Source organism: Xiphophorus hellerii, chromosome 5 (genome assembly GCF_003331165.1).
Source record: "Xiphophorus hellerii strain 12219 chromosome 5, Xiphophorus_hellerii-4.1, whole genome shotgun sequence".
NCBI classification, from domain to species: domain Eukaryota; kingdom Metazoa; phylum Chordata; class Actinopteri; order Cyprinodontiformes; family Poeciliidae; genus Xiphophorus; species Xiphophorus hellerii.
Window position 1 is genome coordinate 9727244 of NC_045676.1, and position 16877 is coordinate 9744120.

Genomic DNA, 16877 nt, shown 5'->3' on the forward strand with positions numbered 1-16877 from the left:
TGAACCAGTTTTAAACATCACTAGATATCTTCATGTGAACGTCTCACTTTTAGCCACATTTCCAAAGTTCATATAGAAGGCAACGTTGTATTTTCAGCTGCTTTTTGAGAAGCAGCTATGTGTGAGGCACATTTGTGCAAGTGTAACAACATTCAGACCCGTCTGTGTCTAAAGTCGATTGTTCTGTGATGTGGCAGCTGATCCGGGTGCATAGTGGGTATGAATCTCGACTATTTATTCTGGAGCAAGCCAACCCTTTACCCTGTTAAGAACGATTCTCTACATATCATTCAACAGATGTTTAGAGAGTTTATTGTCTTCTTTCAGTGGTTAAATTGATAAAATCCTGCTGTTTCCTTTCAGTACAAATGCACAAAAGAGGAATGCTAAGGTCAATAAATAAAATGTAATTTTTTTAAATCAGAAAGTCTCAGTTTTCTTTCCATTTGTTCCATAGAGAGTAAAGAAAGAATTTGATATAAAACTAAAAATATAAAACCACGATTGTCTTTAAGACAGTCTGCACTATGACAGACATGAAAGTGAAGGAGAAACGTGAACCTAAAGTCTTTTTCTGAAGGGCTTTAGACGAACGTCACATTTAAAAGAGCTTGTGTGACACTTATTGCCAAGATAAAGTGGTTGCCAATTGTTCATGCTTAGAGTCATAATTGGCTGAAACACAATGTGAACTTCGGATTCACACTTTCTCAAGCAATTTTAATAGCAGCTCCACTACATAACCGCCGTGCCCTCCAGCACAACGGCATTATTCTCTCTGGAGCCTTGTTGAGTGAGGGTGTGAAACAATCCTTGAGGTGTAACAGAAACCTGTCTGCTGGTCTAAGGCTTTACACTGATCCTCCACCAGCTTTACACCTTCTGAGGGGATCCCTGTTACCTGCAGGCATGCACAGAGTAGTGCTGACTAACTGCGCCCTGCAGCTAGAGTCTGAGAAAGACGGAGCCCGCTTCATGGCATTCCCAGGCCACACTGGCGTTGAGCTTGATGTTTTCAGCACAATGAGACACTTGAGCGCTGTCCAAACAGGAAAGAATTGAACCCACTGTGAAATAAAAGGCAGCGTGGTCACACAATATCTATGAGTAAAACTCAGGTGCATTTTTATTCATCAGCGTCTGTGAGGTTGGATGTATCAGGTTGTGGCTGTTGGTGGGCTTGAGGGGGATTCCACTGGACACATGAAATTTCTGTAATAAAAAATTAGGAAATTTGTTTCACTACATGCCTGGAAATAACACAAAAAAATATGAATTATAAAATAAAATGCTAAACCACTTTGCCCTTCCCTGTTTTATAGCTTAATATTGTCAATTTGTACCAGATTATCTCCACTTTGTGTCTGTTAACAAACCATTTCATGTCCAGTATGATGAATTATGTGGATAAGTACAAAAAGGTCAAATCAAAAGCAAAATCAGCATGCCCCATGTAAAATACTAGCTCCCTCCTAAAGTAAATAACTGGTTGTGCCGCAATTTGTGAAAACTGTTACCAATTAGGAGTGGGAACTTCACACGCTAATTTTGATTAATTAATTACATAAATTATAAGGTGTTAAAAATGTAAACAATCACTTTTTACATACAAAGCTTCCTGCCAGAACCTTTGCATTCTGGCGGGAATACAAAGGTAATTAAGTAACAATAGTTACTTAATTACAAAGATTATAAGGTGTTAAAAATGCAAACCGAATTAATCACTTTGTTTTTACATTCAAAGGTTCCTGCCAGAACCTTTGTATTCGCATGTTTCTGGTTTACCCATAAATCTGATGCACATGTGACATCAGCAAACAGCAACTTCTTCATTTTGTTTGGAGGCAGGCTCGCTGGTATGGTTCTGATTATACCTCTGCTGCATTGACAAAGAGTTTGTGAGTTTAAAATGTCGTAGACTAATGACGGGTCGTCTTCCTGCAGTGTTTTCTGCTACAAAGCAAGATTATTCATGTCATCAATAGAGCATGTCATCCTGGTCCTGAACAGGCTTTTTTCCATATTTTAATCACAAACACTGGAGTCAATGAGGCAACTCAACTTGCAGTGCTGCAGATGTAACTCTGGGTTCTTCTGTGACCTACTGCACCATTCATTGGTGTGCTCTTGGAATAATTTTGGTAAGCCAGGGATTCCTGGGAAATTGATTATTTCACTAATGGGGTATTGGGTGTTGGGGGCAATTACTGTTTGACAGTGTGAGTCTGCTTTGGGTTACTTTTTTTTCCCTAAAAGTTGCATTTTGTTTTTAGTGAAGCATCTTTAGCTGGTATTAAAATTTGTTTGAGGGTCTGAAACATTTACCTATGATTAAAAAATAGCAAAAACTGCAGAAAATCTGTAAAGGGGAAATGTACGTTCCCACAGCAAATATTAAGAATGTTCAATACTAACATGTTTTACATTTTTTCACAGAAAATTTTGTGATGATACCAATACACTATTAGGGAATGTTATTTTTATTCAATGTTGGCTTACCACAAGAATCTCATACTAGCACATGCATAAAGCTGAGGCTTTTTTAATATGAAATGTCCTGAAGAAGATCAGCTTTAATAGCCAGAAAAGTCAGGTACAAATCGACCTAAACTCTAAAGATGCAAAGTGGCACAGGACAGAAATTCTAAGCATCTAATCCATCAATCCAATTAGATGACACCACATGAGGAAGAGTTATCAAACACAGCTGATGTGCCCTTAACCCTCCCACAGTCTTAAGAGATGGGGTCATTTTTACCCCATGTACTATTTACTCCAAGGTGTTTCGTGTAGTTGCGGGAACTGACGGTCTGACGGGACAGCCCCGCTGCTTCCCCCGCATCTTGCTAAGACCACAGGAGGGTTAAAAATATTGTTTACCTGTGATCTCAAGCTGTCATCTAGGAAAAAACTATTTTTAGGGTGGTTGTTGTGTTATAAATCTTAGCTGTTGTAAGTTAAGCATGAAAAGTCCATAAGTCTCACCGACTAAACTTCTGCAGTCATACAGAAAGTACTACTGACAACACACAGAGCCAGTCTGTTTGTTTACTGTATGAGATATTTAGATACAGTAATTGGGTCCTTGGGGTGAAAATATCTTGTAGATCTCAAACAGACACAAATATTCAAGAAAGAAAAAAAAGTAAGCACAGTAAACGCATCAGGAAGGGCAACGCTTCAAGGACGCGTTGGTTTGTAATCCTTCAGGTTTTTCTACATAAAGAGGTAACACTGAAAAATTATGGACAGATGAAACAATCAACTTCTATAACTTGGGATCAATACATTCCTACTTTATAACCCTGTGAGGTCATGTGCATGAACACACACAGCTGAGCCACAAACTGTATTAGAAGTACAGCTGTTAATAATGCATGAATCTGTCTGTGGTGCCAGTGGAGGAAGACCGGAGTCTCGGACGGCCGGGCCCTAATGAAGCTGGGCATGTCTGCGTCTCTCCTCTGCCAAAAAGTCATGAATAAACATTAGCTGGCTAATTAAACTCCGCTCTGGCAACTTTACTCGCCAGTAAACAAGCGGCAGAGAGGGAGCTCTCGCACACGCTCACAGGGATTTAGTGGGAATGTAGGAATGGTATTTCCAGGCCTTCGTCTTCTGTTTAGTACAGTACAGGAGAGGAACAGAGGACACTGATAAAAGGAAAGAGGGAGATAAAGAGTTAAGGAAGAAGATGAAATCCTTCACCTCATTAGTCCCCAAGTTTAAACTTCCTGGGAATCTACTGTGGTGTTTCTGAATCACAGCTTTTTATGCTGATGGTTTAAATTTATTTACATTCCACATTGGTGGAAAATCTTGAAGAATTAACCTTTTATCAATATAAATTTCAGATTTAGTATGAGTGCTTAATTTTCATAATTTCTGTGTTTTATTGGGATTTTATGTGATAAAGAGACTAGAACATAATTGTGAAACAGATAAAAAAAATGTATATATATTAGATATATATATACATTATAGATATATATATTTTGCCCTGCGACAGACTGGCGACCTGTCCAGGGTGTACCCCGCCTCTCGCCCGAAACGTAGCTGGAGATAGGCACCAGCAACCCTCCCGACCCCATTAGGGACAAGGGTGAACAGAAAATGGATGGATGGATGGATATATATATTTTTTTTACAAATAAAACTTGGCAAAGAATGTTGTGAATTTCAATTCAGCTCTTTCTTACCTTATTAAACACCTTATTAAAATTAGACTTAATGGCTAAGAGATGAGGAAACTTTGATCCAAATTATTCATCTGTCCAGAGCAGCTAGTTTTATGACTTTTGAGTGTTGTTGGTTCTTTTTTTTTAGCCAAGTTCCTAGACATTAATGTCTTGAAGTTAAATTGACACAACTCTAGGATGCAAAAACTCATAAATGTTACAGTTATCGTTAACTTTCATTTTTTTGCTGTTGCATGTTTTTCACGATTTATGTACACCTCAACCGATAGCCCAAAAACATTTTTTAAAAGAATAATAAAAAGCTTGATAATACTAGTTAGTTTCAGCCTATTGGGATGATACTTTAAAAAATATATGTTTTTTTAATCTTCTCACTCTTAAAATACACAGCAGCAACATATAAGATCAGAAGTTAATTTAAAAAAGCTATTGCTCTGTGATCAGAGAGTCTCAAAAACTTTCACTAAAAGATTTGCACCTTGTTGCTTTCCTTACACAGCCTGCCACTGCAACCTCCATGCCAGACGGTGCCGATTCAACATGGAGCTGTACAAACTGTCGGGGAGGAAGAGCGGAGGAGTCTGCCTCAACTGTCGGCACAACACAGCAGGTCGCCACTGCCACTACTGCAAGGAGGGCTACTACAGAGACCTGTCCAAGCCCATCACACACAGGAAGGCCTGCAAAGGTACAGGGCCCTTTTCAGTCTTTTACAGGAGCGCTGTTGGCCCATTCAGTAAAGTTTCATAATGTGTGTGTGTGTGGGTGTGTGTGTGTGTGTGGTTTTCCAGAGACTGAAGGAACGAAAAGCAGCTTTAATCAAACTATATCAAAGCAGTATGACTTGATTTCCTTGTTACCCACCCCCCTGATGAGTTAGATTTTTAGAAGAAGCATTTTAATTGCTGATCCAGTTTCACCTCTTCCATCAACAGCGATGAGCGGGGGGGTCTTTTGGGATCGGGGAGGTCAGGGTGGCATTGGGTGGGGTCAGCCCGGGCATTCCCTCATTGACAGAGTAATTTGGCTTATTTTGAGCGGGGTGAGGGGATGACAGGGCAAGCAAAACAAACAGAGCAGGGGCGCTAAGTGATCCCCGGTAAGGACCAAGATGAACCAGAGGCAACTGGAACAGTGGTGGGAAAAGGCAGCAACAAAGCAAAAGTCAGGATTGGAGAGGCAGCGAGGGAATGAAAGATGGCAGGATGATGGGAGAGGGGGACACACCCCTACACAGGTGTGCTCACAACTCACCACTGAATGAATCGCCTGCCACCAACCCTCACCGTGGCTAATAAGGGTCAAAGACAGAGAGGTGGTAGAAGAGGAAGAGGTGGAGGAGGGGGAGAATGTGTTTTCTCACCTCTTCTATAGCTGCAGGGAAAGATAACAGGAGTCCAATCCCTGCACAAACAAGCCGAGGGACACGGCAGAACTCGTGCACACATACACAAGAAACGGATACCTGCTGGAGGATTTCAGAGCCGCCGCCGCCTCTGAAGGCGCCCCACGAAGAAATATTAGCTGCCTGCTGACAATTTAAGCCCCAGTTTTCTTTTGTCACTCAGCAGGAAGTAAATAAATAAACGGAGACATCAGTCAGTTTGAAAGACATCATGTAGTAAAACATCAATGAAACAAGTTGAAGAATGTGATGTTAGTTTAGATGAGACAGGGCTTTTCATTCAGCTGTACTCAAAGACTAATCCAGCTCTGGAGAAAACGATACGTCCTCGGAGGAGATGTTCCTCCTTTTCAACCTTTCTCTGCTAGAAATTAAATTTTTTTCACGGCTGTCTGACACGCTTCATGCCTCGGTGACAGAACATTAATCAAACTAACGCAAGGGAGCATCACCTGCGCTGCACTCGGCTCCACCGGATTCCTTGCTTCCTGCAAGCATATCAAACACATTTCCTTTTTTTTTTTTTTTTGCACAACACAATTCTTCAGATTTATCCACCCTCAGCTCAGTCACTCATGAGCAATATTCCTAAGGTGATTTTTAACACCCTCCGTGGCTTTGGGCCTATTCTGCCGGCCAGGAATGCAAACACACCATTCATCACGACAGGACAGAGTGTATTGTTAACCCCATCCTCTGCTGCGCGTTGCAGGACAGCTTGGAACTTAAAGTCCTGTCTCATGTGTTGACCTCTCAAGATTCACATTCAGTTTTGCTCCTATAAAAATTAAGTTACAGCTTTATGCTCTTTCTGTGCTTTTCATCACTGCAATAAAATGAAGCAAGGTCTGCCAAATTGTTGGCAAAACTGACTGTATTTAATCTATCTTTACTATATAGCAGAAAGAATATAAATAGTCCTCAGCATATGTGAATAGTTTTACTATCTGATACATCAGCTAAATTACCTCACTGTTGCTTTATTGTTTTTTGTGTGGTCAAGTTGTGGTTTTAGTGAAAAATTATTGTATTTGACACACAACAGACAGAATGTAGATTATCTAGTCATTAGCATAAGTAAGGTTTCTTACCTAATTTAGATGATTAACTTGCCAAATGACATAATTAGATTTTCTTTATTCATTTATTGCATTTACTAAATACCATACATGAAGTAAGCAAAGCAGACACCATTTTTCTGCGTTTTTTTTCCCCCTCTGTTTTTGCCATTTGAGGCCTTACATCATTTATTTGATTAACCTGATAAATGATCTGATTTTTCTCCTTTTCATTTATTTTGTTTTCAAGTTGGGATTGGAGGCCAAATTCACGGTATATACTATTACCAAAGAGAATGAAAAAAGTAGCCAAACTAAATTTCTTTGTCACTTAATGACTTGCAAAGCCTGGAGAACTTTTCTGCCAAATGGTAACATTTTTATGTTTTAGTTTTTGCTTTTATTCGGTGGTTTATTAAGAGGTGAGTTGAGGTAGACATCAGCAAAAATTTTCCAATTTGATACCATACCTAATTTATATGATGAACATGCAAAATTACCAAATGTTATTCACTTTTAATTGTTGTGCAGTCAAGTTGTGAAGGGCTAAACAATGTACTGTATCTAGTCATAAAAAAGATAAAATGGAAATAGTCATCATCATATGTGAGGATTTTTTTGCCATTTGAAGCTTTAAGTAATTCAGGGAATCATTCTGCCAGATGCTTTTGAGTGTGTTTGGTGTTTACTTATTTATTGTATTTAATTGGTTAAACTGTTAAAACATAAGCAAAACAAGTGATCATCATAAATGAAGATATTTTTTGGGGGGAAGGAGAATTTCACCCCTTTGGATGATTAATATGCCAAATAATTTAATTTGATTAATTTTCAGTTATTTCTTGGTCAAGTTGTGATTGTAGGCAAAGTTCATACCAGACAGGATAAAAAAAATAAAAGGATTCGTCAGAAAAAGTGAGAATTTATTTGCCTTTTCCTGTCTTATACAATTTAGACAATAATTCTGCCAAAGTATCTAAATGAATAGCTTTTTAATCGTTTACTGTTTCTCAAATATGCCAAACGGCATGTAAATAAATTAATCATCAGCATTTTTTTAGATCATTAATTCGCCAAATTAGTTTATGAAGCAACATGAAGAATGTGGTGTTAGGTTAGATGGCACAGTTTCTTTTATAACTCAGTTTAATCAACTGAGTTTATTCTAGATGTTCCTCCATTTAAACGTACTGCGTTTGATTTATGATGTGGTTGCTTTTCCCAGCGATCACTTCAGATTTTGAACATAAGCACTTTACAGACGGACCAAATTCTCACAGCAAAACAGGAGTGAAAGTTCAGACAGGAGTAAAATAAAACTGCCCCCAGCATGTCAGCAGGAATGAGGAAAGAACCACCAGTGACCAACATGGAAATTTGTTTTCACACAAGTCAGATTACTAACATGTTGTTAGGGAAAACTGAGAAATGAGTCCTGACGGGAAGTCAAAACAGCGAGTCGAAAGCGGTGAAAAATGTGCCTGGTATGTACACCTGACATCTGGAGTGAAAAAGATGTGGAGTATGTGCTTCTGGATTAATCTGTTGGCTTTTGAGGATCTCTAAATATATTAAAATATTAAGGTTTCTGAATATCTTTACCTTTTTTTTTTGACATGATCTAAATCTGAATAAGAAGAATATTTAAAAAGAGAAAGAAACCTTTTATCCAGAACCTTTGCAGGATATCAGCACCATTCTCGGATATGATTTGAAATAATGTTATTGCTTTGGGATAATGATAGTCCCGCAGGCCCGCAGCCAGAGCGTGGTCACGGCATACTCTCATTACAAGCCATGTAAAAAAACTAAATCCTCTCACCCACACTTGGGATTTATTTCCCCTCGACTCGTTCACGTTTGCTGCTGCCCTTCACCGTAGTGAAGCATAAACAGATTTCATCATTGTTTAAGAAATCATCGGCTCACCCAAAACGGTTTTGTTCAATTTAATCTATGAAATTTGCCAGAGTGCATGCGCCTCCCACCTCTCCCCGGCCCTGTGTGATTATAAGCAAACACTGTCCACATTCAACCCGGGGATTCAGTTACATCAAAATAGACTTATAATAAAGAATCTGCTGCAATTACCCCAAACTGACAAATGACACGAAACATAGACGGGCTAACAAAACATTTTTTGTTAGCTAAATCTGGAGCATTACTGCTAACGAATTCGGAGATCCCTGTTTTACATGGTCTATTTGCTGGTGAACAAAGTTACCACACACTGCTTTTTTCCCTGCGTTGGACACTTTCATGCTCTGGCAAACTCCCGCCTCAGTTTAACCACATTATAACTCAAGATAATTTGATGAAACCCAAGCCGCAAAACTACTTTCATGCCCACTTCTCAAACAGTGTGGAAGCTGGAACAAAGTGACATCGATTAAGAGGTTTTGGTGATTTACTGAAATCAAAAAGAGAAATCCTTGTGCTGTGGGACCCGTAAGAAAGCGAGGGAGCACAGCGGTAATATAATCCCCTCAGAAAAGTGGCTCATTTCCAACGGAGGCCGCAGTGAGCGGATAGCGAACCCTGCCTGGTGGCTTCATTCACATGCCAAGAGTTAGAGATTCACCCCTCCTTGAGTGAGAGCTTAAACTCGAATGAACTTTCAGTCGTCTTTTACTCGTGTTTATGACTGTTTGAGGGCTTGGATTTAAACATACTGATGGGATTTGACAGATACATAAAGTTTGGTTGGAAAAAAGGAAGATAAGCAAAACCTGAACAAACAATTATGCTGTCTTCACCTTTAAAGCGGAGACTCCACGGTTTTGAGTTTAAGTGTTTTTATCTGATTTTAAAAGCAAAATGATACGGAATCAAAAAACATGACAGCTAAGGCTTTTACTTAAAAACGATTTAAAATCTGTTGTCTGCTACTCCAGCAGTATTTTTACATTACAACCACAAAATTCAATGAATGATGTGGGATTTTATTATCTTACACAACAACAAAAAAGATTTTTTTACACATACACACAGTTCAATTTTGTCTCATCTGATAAGAGTACTTTGCATTTCAGCCCCATTTAATCCGATGCTTCGAATTAAAATTCACTGCAACTAATTGCAACTAGTAAAGCAACTCTATTATGTCTGTAGTTTAACATCAGTATAAATCCAGCTGTTCTGTGAACAGAGTTTTATTAAGGAGTGTTAGTGAACTGCCAGCGTCATGAAGACCAACAAACAAAGCAGGTGGGCCGGGGAGAAAGTTCTGTAGAAGTTAAAGCAGGGTTAGGAATCTGTTAATGGGGAAGCTCTTAGTCATTTACTTCACACATTTGACTTTTATAGACTAGAGGCTTAAAGTTTTTCACAAACAAACATGTGGAGCAGAGTGTCCTAGTCAGATCAGACCCAAAACCTTTTTAGTCCACGTGCAAAGAGTTAACTCAATACTGCAGACCACTTTCTGAAGTCCACATTCATCATGATGAAATGGTGATAGCAGCATTATGCTATGGAAAAGGTTTCATTCAGCAGAGACAGAGAAGCTGGTTGGGGTTGGTAGAAAGGTAGATGGAGCAAAGTCAGACTGTGGTGAGGACTTGTCTTGTGACAAACCATACAGTGTGGAGTGTCGTCGTTTCAAATTGGCCTAGTCAAAGTCCATGTCCAAATCCAATTGAGCATCTTTAGCAAGAGTTGATAATCAATATTCACAAATTCTCTCTGTCTGATCTGATTGAGCTAGAGATATTTTGTAAAGAAGAATGGGGGCAAAAAATAACTAAAAGAAACTATAAGGTAAAGGGTGCGTCTACAAAATACTGACCCCTGAATAATTCTGCATTTTTAACATTTCAGGGTTTTATTTAAAACTAATTTGAAAAGCATGCATCATTTTCCTTCCACTTCACATCCATGATCTGTTTTGTGTTTGTTTTTCATGTAAAACCCCAATTAAATACATAGTTTTTGGCTGTAGCTTGTAGCCTATCTAGTTTTATTAAGTTGAGCAGCCATATAACGCAAAATTAAGGTATGGTTCATGTCTTAATCAGAGTGAAATCTTCACTATAGGTCTTTAATTTGATTAAGTTTTTTTTACCTTGCTACTTATTACCTTTAGGTGGATATTGAGAGGTTTCCACTTAAAATAACAGAAATGTGCGAAAAGTGCTGTGCAATATCAACATCACTCACAAACCAAACACCCATCACTCTCAGTGGCCAAAAGAAATCAGTCTTGTGGCCATTTACTGTCATCAATAAAATACTGAAGTTGTTGCAGATAGAAAGTGAGCCGTCCTTGAAGTCGATGCAATTTTTTTCTTTCTTTTTGCTCTTTACAGACACTTCAGGGAGGAGCTGAAATCTAATTATAATCTAACACAGACTTGGCTCGACTGGCCTCATTCCAGGTCCAACAAATTCCTCTTACTGGCACACTGAGCTCAAACCAAAACGGGAATGCAGTTCAGACTTCAAACATCAACTTTATGGTGAATGATGGGCATATTGTGAAATCACACATTGCCCACTTTTGGAAAGATCTCTATACCCCCTTTTTTATGCGCAACTCCTGGCAGGAAGAGACTCGTTTTGTAGTTACAGTAAGATATAACCTCTGCATTAGCTTTTTGTCATTGCCTTGTCCCTTAAAAGACAGAAAGGGAACCTTTCCTCTCTGGTTCCCATATCTGTCCGAGCCATCTGGAGTGGTAGCCATGAATCAGCCACTTAGCCCCTGAAGTGGACACACACTTCATACTCTCACTCACAGCCCTGGAGTGAGCCAGTCATTGACACAGCAGCTGTGTCATCCAGTCGGAGAGCATCTGACAGGACAGAGAGGAGAGTTGTTCAGTGAGGCAGACCAAAGGTGACGAAAGAAGAGGAGAGGGAGAGCTTTCCACCTGCATGCCATGTGCTTCTTGATTTACAAGCAGGCTCGATGCTGGGCTTTATGGTTCCAATCACATGCTCCTAAAAACATAACCCACCGCAAACTCCCTCTATCCTCAAAGCCTCCCCTCCCGACATGCTCCCCTGGATTTACTGGCCTGAGGACGTGCCGCGCTGGTCTAAACGCTGCTTAGCGAGCTCCCCGGGAGTGCATGTGTGTGTTTGCTCGGTTCGCCCAGCCGCGCTCAATGGAAGCGGTGACAGATTGGTCTGATGTAGGTAGTAGTAGGCACACAGTCTGTGGGAGGACTCCAATGAGTGCGATAAGAGGGGCGATCAGCACACACACACCAAGGACTGATAAGAGCAGCAACAGGAGCTGAAGCTCAGGAAACAGGCAATAGAGATAAAAAAAGAGAGAGTTTTATAGATAGTCGGAGGCCTGCTGGGACACAGACCACTTCCACAAACGTAAAGCAAAGTTGTGTCATAGCATTCATTTGATCATGAAGGAAACCTATACCTTTTTAAAAAGTAACTACAATCCACTTGGGTTTTTTGGTAACACTTTATTTGACGGTAAGTAATGACACATATAATGCAAAGTTGACCATTTCAAGTTTTGATGCAATTTTGGATTAAAAGTGTCATTATTTACCAAATAATGCGAAATTGACACTTTGAGTGGACTTTTAATACAGGTTTTATTGCAAATTTGCTTTAAAAGTGCCATTAAGTACCAAATGACATTTCATGACAACAGTCATAAACATTCATGAAGCCTCCTTCATCTTCATGACAGATGTTATGTCACATTATGACAGTGTCATGTCAGTCTTTATTTGACACCCCGTAAAATAAAGTGTTGCCAGTTTTTCAGTTAGTTGTGTTTTGTCATAAAACAGAAAATAGAAAAAATATTATGGAACCTGAACCACACCTTAATTTTGCGTTATAAGGCTGCTCAACTTAATCAAAACGTTGAGCAGCCTTAACTGCTCAACTTGTATGTATACATAAATATGTATTTATGTGTCAAATACATAGCTAAAAACTATGTATTTAATTGGATTTTTTTATGAAAAACAAACACAAAGCAGGTCATGTATGTGAAGTGGGAGGAAAATTATATATTTTTTCAAATTAGTTTTAAATAGTTATTATGTGAGCTACAGTGTTTCCAAGTACAAAAACAAAAAGTGGAGACATACATTAGCTGGTTCAGCTAAGCGAAGTTAGCCTCATCAAAGAGAACTACATTAATCTTAAGAATTAAACTTATAACTACAGCACACAGTTGTGTTTAATGACATTCAGCCACTATTACCATTTCCTGGTTTGCTCTGATCTACTTCAGTTTCTACTTAGAAATGTCCTCTTCTACTTTCAGATATTTCTAGAAAGCATAGATCCATTGGCCCAGACAAGCTATGTTTTTTGGCTCATGTTGCTCATTAGTCCTACATCACATTTAACTTGTTTGCATTTTACTCTGCAAATAATTTGCACCAACATTTTTTCTACATACAGCTAAAGGCAATCTAAGTACCACTAGTTGTACTTGTGCCAAAGAACTATAAAGACATAATGTATCACCCTGTGAGTTTTGTTTTCCCTAAGCAGCATATTGAATAGCAACGGTATTACTGCACTAAGTCAAAGCAAAGATTAAAAAGCACATTGCATTCGGACATGTCAACTTTTATTAAAATGATTTAATTCATTCAGAAGCAGTTGCATAATATTATCTTCTCTGATTCAGATTAAGCCCCCTCATAAACTCCAGGCCAACTACAGTAGAGATCTGGAATTTTAAGCATGTGGACAGGGCTCAGTATTAATTTCTTTTGACGTTAATACATATTAAAGACTGAAGTCAGTCCAATGGAATGAACTCATTGTTTTTGAAGCTGTAAGTCTGCATGTGAGCTGCACAGTTAGGTTCTCAGAAAGCAAAAGACGTTTTACAAAGGTCCGATCATTAGCAACAATACAAAAAACAGCATTAATTCGTCTGCAGCCCTGAAAGCTCACAGAATGACATGTGACCCAACGTAAAGGAAAATCTTATGGCAGGAAGAGGGTGGGGGGTATGTAGTGAATGAGGCTGAACGTTTTAACATCACAGGATTTCTGGGAAATCAGCAGAAAATAAAACACTTATGGTGTGAGGCATGGAGTGGTGAAAGTTTGGTGATGAATGCGTTTCGGGGGAAAATGGTAAGACATTAATATGTCAGCTCAGACTTTGAGGAGGACTAAGAGTTATTTATATCCCAGAATAGAAGAAAAGAAAGAACTTTTGTAGCACACTCCTTTCAAACCTGGCTGTGAAATGAATAAAGAGGGTTGGATTAGGCTGAGGAATTTAGACATGATTACATTCCTGGAGCATATGTGTCAGATACACCCACCAACTCACCGCACCCACACCCACCAACCAGTTTCTGGAGGAAGAGTGAAGGATGTCTTGGGCTCTCGTTCAAAGCCTGACATTGATCAGAAACAGGCTATCAGAATTATACCCCATTATTTGATCATTTTGGTAAACATGCACAAGTTTTTCTCGTCACCCAACACACACCAGTCACACACCAACATGTTTTTGCCTTAATGCAATTCTGATGAGGTGCTGTTGCAACAAACACCTCAAAGACGTCTGCAAAACTTTAATAATTGGATTCTCATTTAGTCTTGTAGTAACACTGGTTGTGTTGGATGTGCCTGTGTGTGAACGTCTCCACTATGTCTCTCACCACCCTGTTGCCGCCACCGCACCGATGCTGTGTACCCACCTGCACTCTCTTTGCATAGTTGTTGTTAGTTCCCCCCACTCCCTCATGTGCGCGTGCCTGTGTGTGGGGGTGGGCGTGCGTGGGGGTGTGTGTATGTGTGTGAGACCACTTACTGTTCCTCTCTTTCTTCCTCTGTTTCCTCACAGCATGTGATTGCCATCCCGTGGGCGCTGCTGGCAAAACCTGTAACCAAACCACAGGACAATGTCCCTGTAAAGATGGCGTGACTGGTATCACGTGCAACCGCTGTGCTAAAGGCTACCAGCAGAGCCGCTCGCCCATTGCCCCCTGCATAAGTACGTGGAAGCAGTCTACATCAAGTTAGGACACAAATTTGCCTAATTCCAGCTCTTAAAATGCTTTAAGCAGTTATTATTTTACCATCCACACATAATACTCATGTTGCAGTTTCATGCTAGTTGACGCTAGTAGCTAGCTTTATCAAAGCAGGCATCTACCGTCATAAAATAACTCTGACCTCAAAAACAATATAAAAGGTTTTTTCTGGATGCTGTTGATGAACCTTCAGTGTTTCAGTGCCATTATAGTATCCACTGGATTATGTCAGTTTTGCTTTTATGCCATAAAAAGTAAAAACTTTTAGAAAATTTCATCTTAAAAAATCATTTAAGTTAGTACAAATGAGTCTTATTTTGCATTCTTTTGTCTCCACCCATCTTAATTGATTCGAAATAAATCCTTAAAGTGCTACATTTCTGTAGCATTTTGTCTTTTACAGATTTTTTGTCTTCCTCCACAAATCTTTATGATCTGAGAGAAAGTATATGGTTTTGAACCTGCCTGATGGTAGTTTGTTTGCAGTCACTTAATAAAGTTCAATACAATGTGATAATCAGAAGCTAAGTGACTAACTCAACGAGTTAGCGCTCTTGAGTTATTAAATTAAATACAAGCTATTCATTTGTTTGCGGTATTGAGTTAGCTTAGAGTCCATTATTTACTAAATTAAGGTCATAGGTTTAAATCTGACCTTAAGGAAATGTTGTCACATTTGCTTTGGTTAGTTTTTTATACAGAAACCAAAGGTGAATGGAGGATTGTGTGGCTAACTAGTTGATCAGTAGTACAGGAGCACCTCAGGGAACTGTTCTCTGACCATTTATTTTCACTCAGTGTCCTTCAGACTGCCAACAGAAGTCAGACTTCTGTCATCTGCAGAAATACTCAGATGACTCTCCAGTCTTCAGGTATACTAGAGATGGCCAATAAACTGAGCACAGAGTTCTGGCGAACCTCTTTGTGTTATGAGGTGGGAACAATCATCTTATCTTATCTTGAATGTGAACAAAAAGAAGATGACTGTAGATTTCAAAAGAAACAGGGTTAGGTCAAACCCCATTTCCATCACGGGAAAAGTAGTGGAGGTAGTGGAGGAGTATAAATACTTTGGTGTTCCCCTGAACAACAGAATGAACTGGAAACACAACAATAAAACCATCTACAAGAAGAAAAAGAAAAGACTTTGCTTCAGTTAGGGCCTTCACTGTTCGCAACAAGATGCTTCATATCTTCTATAAATCTGTTGTTGAGCGTCTTCTCTTCTGCCATCACCTTTTGGGATAACAGCATTAGAGAAAGGGACTTAAAATGCTCAACAACCTGATAAAGAACGCTGATTCTATTCTGGGGACGACTGTGGAACCACTGGCGATTAGATAAGATGATTATTTAAATAATACCAAGAAAATTACAGACAACCTTGAGGTTGTTCTTCATGGGACTTCCATACAAAAACAGAGTGTCTTCAGTTGGAGGCTTCTTCAGATCCGCTGTAATAACGGCCACTATGGAGATCCTTCCTGTAAACAATCATCAGCTTTTTCAAAAACTCTGTAAAGAATCTTGGATAATGTGAGTTACAAAAGTATTTTTTAATTTGAAATGAAATGGGGGCAGCTTGTAATCTTCCTGTGTGACACTGAGAATGAAAACATGCCAAGCATTAGTCAAACTGATGCTTTCAAAACATTAAGTGGAGTAAAAACCAAAAATGTTACAGCTGTTGTATTCATTTTAAATTGCCTTATATTTTTATCAGACAGTTAATCTGACCAGACACGGTTTACTTTTAGCGTTCTCAGTGTTTCACACACGACACTTCATGGCCTCCTACTTCCATATACTGTGTAAATTATTGTTGGTTTCTACGTAAATAAGCAACCAATCCAAATGTGTCAATAGTTTAAAGGTTACATGTTAGTGTTCACATAAACTTCTGTGGCGATTTTGAGACGAGAGTTGTTTTAAGAAGGTAGAAGTCTGTTTTGATTTTGATGTCACTCAGACTCGCTGTTTCCTTCAGCCTCTAGGACTCATTAATCTGAATTTATGCTAAATGAAGACTCAAGTAAGAGGTTAACATCTTACAACTTTACAACAGAGCATCACTTAAATAATTCTAAATAAACTGTTTATGGACTGTGGGCGGCACAAGAGAAACTGCTTTCTGTCTTTGTACATACATTCTTATTCAAAATCCACTCAAACAATCAAGTATTTGTAACAAATTGACAATTGCAGTGAGATTATGTCTTTCATT

At 39.1% G+C, this 16877-nt stretch overlaps 1 protein-coding gene across 1 annotated transcript in view; it reads left to right on the top strand.

The window, feature by feature from the left end:
- The window catches only part of LOC116719814 (netrin-1), a 73254-nt gene that overhangs the window by 34906 nt on the left and 21471 nt on the right, over window positions 1-16877 (top strand). Inside the window, exons 3-4 of the mRNA XM_032562528.1 lie at window positions 4699-4887; window positions 14464-14613. Of these exons, the coding sequence (XP_032418419.1) occupies window positions 4699-4887; window positions 14464-14613 (339 nt within the window). The remainder of the gene's footprint in view (window positions 1-4698; window positions 4888-14463; window positions 14614-16877) is intronic.